The sequence below is a fragment of the Salpingoeca rosetta genome, assembly GCF_000188695.1.
Source record: "Salpingoeca rosetta unplaced genomic scaffold supercont1.17, whole genome shotgun sequence".
Classification (NCBI taxonomy): domain Eukaryota; class Choanoflagellata; order Craspedida; family Salpingoecidae; genus Salpingoeca; species Salpingoeca rosetta.
The window spans coordinates 1,055,288-1,056,674 of record NW_004754917.1 but is presented as its reverse complement, the minus strand read 5'-3'; the positions used below and the strand labels follow the sequence as shown (position 1 = coordinate 1,056,674).

General features: G+C 54.9%; 2 protein-coding genes across 2 annotated transcripts in view; both read left to right on the top strand.

Moving 5' to 3' along the window:
* PTSG_06931 (uncharacterized protein) overlaps positions 1-777 on the top strand; it is a gene marked incomplete at its 3' end in the record, with an annotated part of 9,784 nt that extends 9,007 nt beyond the window's left edge. Inside the window, exon 4 of the mRNA XM_004992275.1 lies at positions 280-777. Within this exon, the coding sequence (XP_004992332.1) occupies positions 280-777 (498 nt within the window). The remainder of the gene's footprint in view (positions 1-279) is intronic.
* Positions 778-1,214: 437 nt separating this feature from the next.
* PTSG_06930 (uncharacterized protein) overlaps positions 1,215-1,387 on the top strand; it is a gene marked incomplete at both ends in the record, with an annotated part of 3,034 nt that continues 2,861 nt past the window's right edge. Inside the window, one exon of the mRNA XM_004992274.1 lies at positions 1,215-1,259. Within this exon, the coding sequence (XP_004992331.1) occupies positions 1,215-1,259 (45 nt within the window). The remainder of the gene's footprint in view (positions 1,260-1,387) is intronic.

The window sequence follows — 1,387 nt, the reverse complement described above, 5'->3', positions numbered from 1 at the left end:
TCTACCTCTAGACGACGCTCGCATCTCACTGAAGCGCGCGTCCCCCTGACCCTCGCCCTGACCCTCAACCTCACCCAAGACAACGCCCTCCATTCTACCACGCATTACGCTCACACGCAAGCTCCACTCCACCTCCACGAGTACTTCCACGTCTACTTCCACATCTACCTCCACCTCTACTTCCACATCCACCTCCACCTCAACCTCAACCTCCACGTCAACATCCACTTCGACATCCACTTCGACAAGTACGTCCACAGGTACGTCCACAAGCACTAGGACCTCAACCTCTTCCAGCTCCGGTTCAGGCTTTGGGACGTTCACGTCGACATCCACGTCCACGTCCACGTCCACCTCCACCTCTACCTCTACTTCTACTTCTACTTCTACGTCCACGTCCACCTCTACTTCCACGTCGACCTCCACTTCGACCTCTACTTCCACGTCCACATCGACGTCCACATCTACCTCCACCTCCACGTCCACGTCCACATCTACCTCCACCTCTACGTCCACATCTACCTCCACCTCTACGTCTACGTCCACGAGTACTTCCACGTCCACCTCCACGTCCACATCTACCTCCACATCTACTTCCACTTCCACCTCAACCTCAACCTCCACCTCCACCTCCACGAGTACTTCCACGTCTACTTCCACGTCTACCTCCACCTCTACTTCCACATCCACCTCCACCTCAACCTCAACCTCCACGTCCACATCCACTTCGACATCCACTTCGACAAGTACGTCCACGAGTACGTCCACAAGCACTAGCACCTCAACCTCTTCCAGCTCCGGTTCAGGCTTTGTGACGTTCACGTCGACATCCCGTCCACGTCCACGTCCACCTCCACCTCTACATCTACTTCGACGTCTACTTGTACGTCCACGTCCACCTCTACTTCCACGTCTACTTCCACTTCGACCTCTACTTCAGCGTCCACATTCACCGCCACATGCATGGCCGACTCTGCGTCGACAACCACATGCACAGCGAGAGCTACCTCCACAACAAACCCCCCCCGAACATGAACGTACACGGGTGGTGTGACGTAGCGTGCGTGTTTCTGTCTAGGGGACTTTTGTTGTCCACGTGCAAGTTCATAGCAGGGCGGATCTTCTGTACATGTGCACACCATCTCTGACCTCCCTCCTGCTCTGAACAGCGCTTGCCGATGCACTGGTGCATGTGCACTCGCATCAGGTCGCACATGGAGACATATATGCACATAAAATACTCTACCACCCCAAAACAGGTGGAGTCATGTGCTGTTGTGCGTGTGTTTGCAACTTCTGGAGGAGCGGAAGGGGAGGAGAATTGAGGCCATACTATGAATGCACAACTTCGCTCACTCTCCCCTCCACCGCCATTGTGATTGCCATC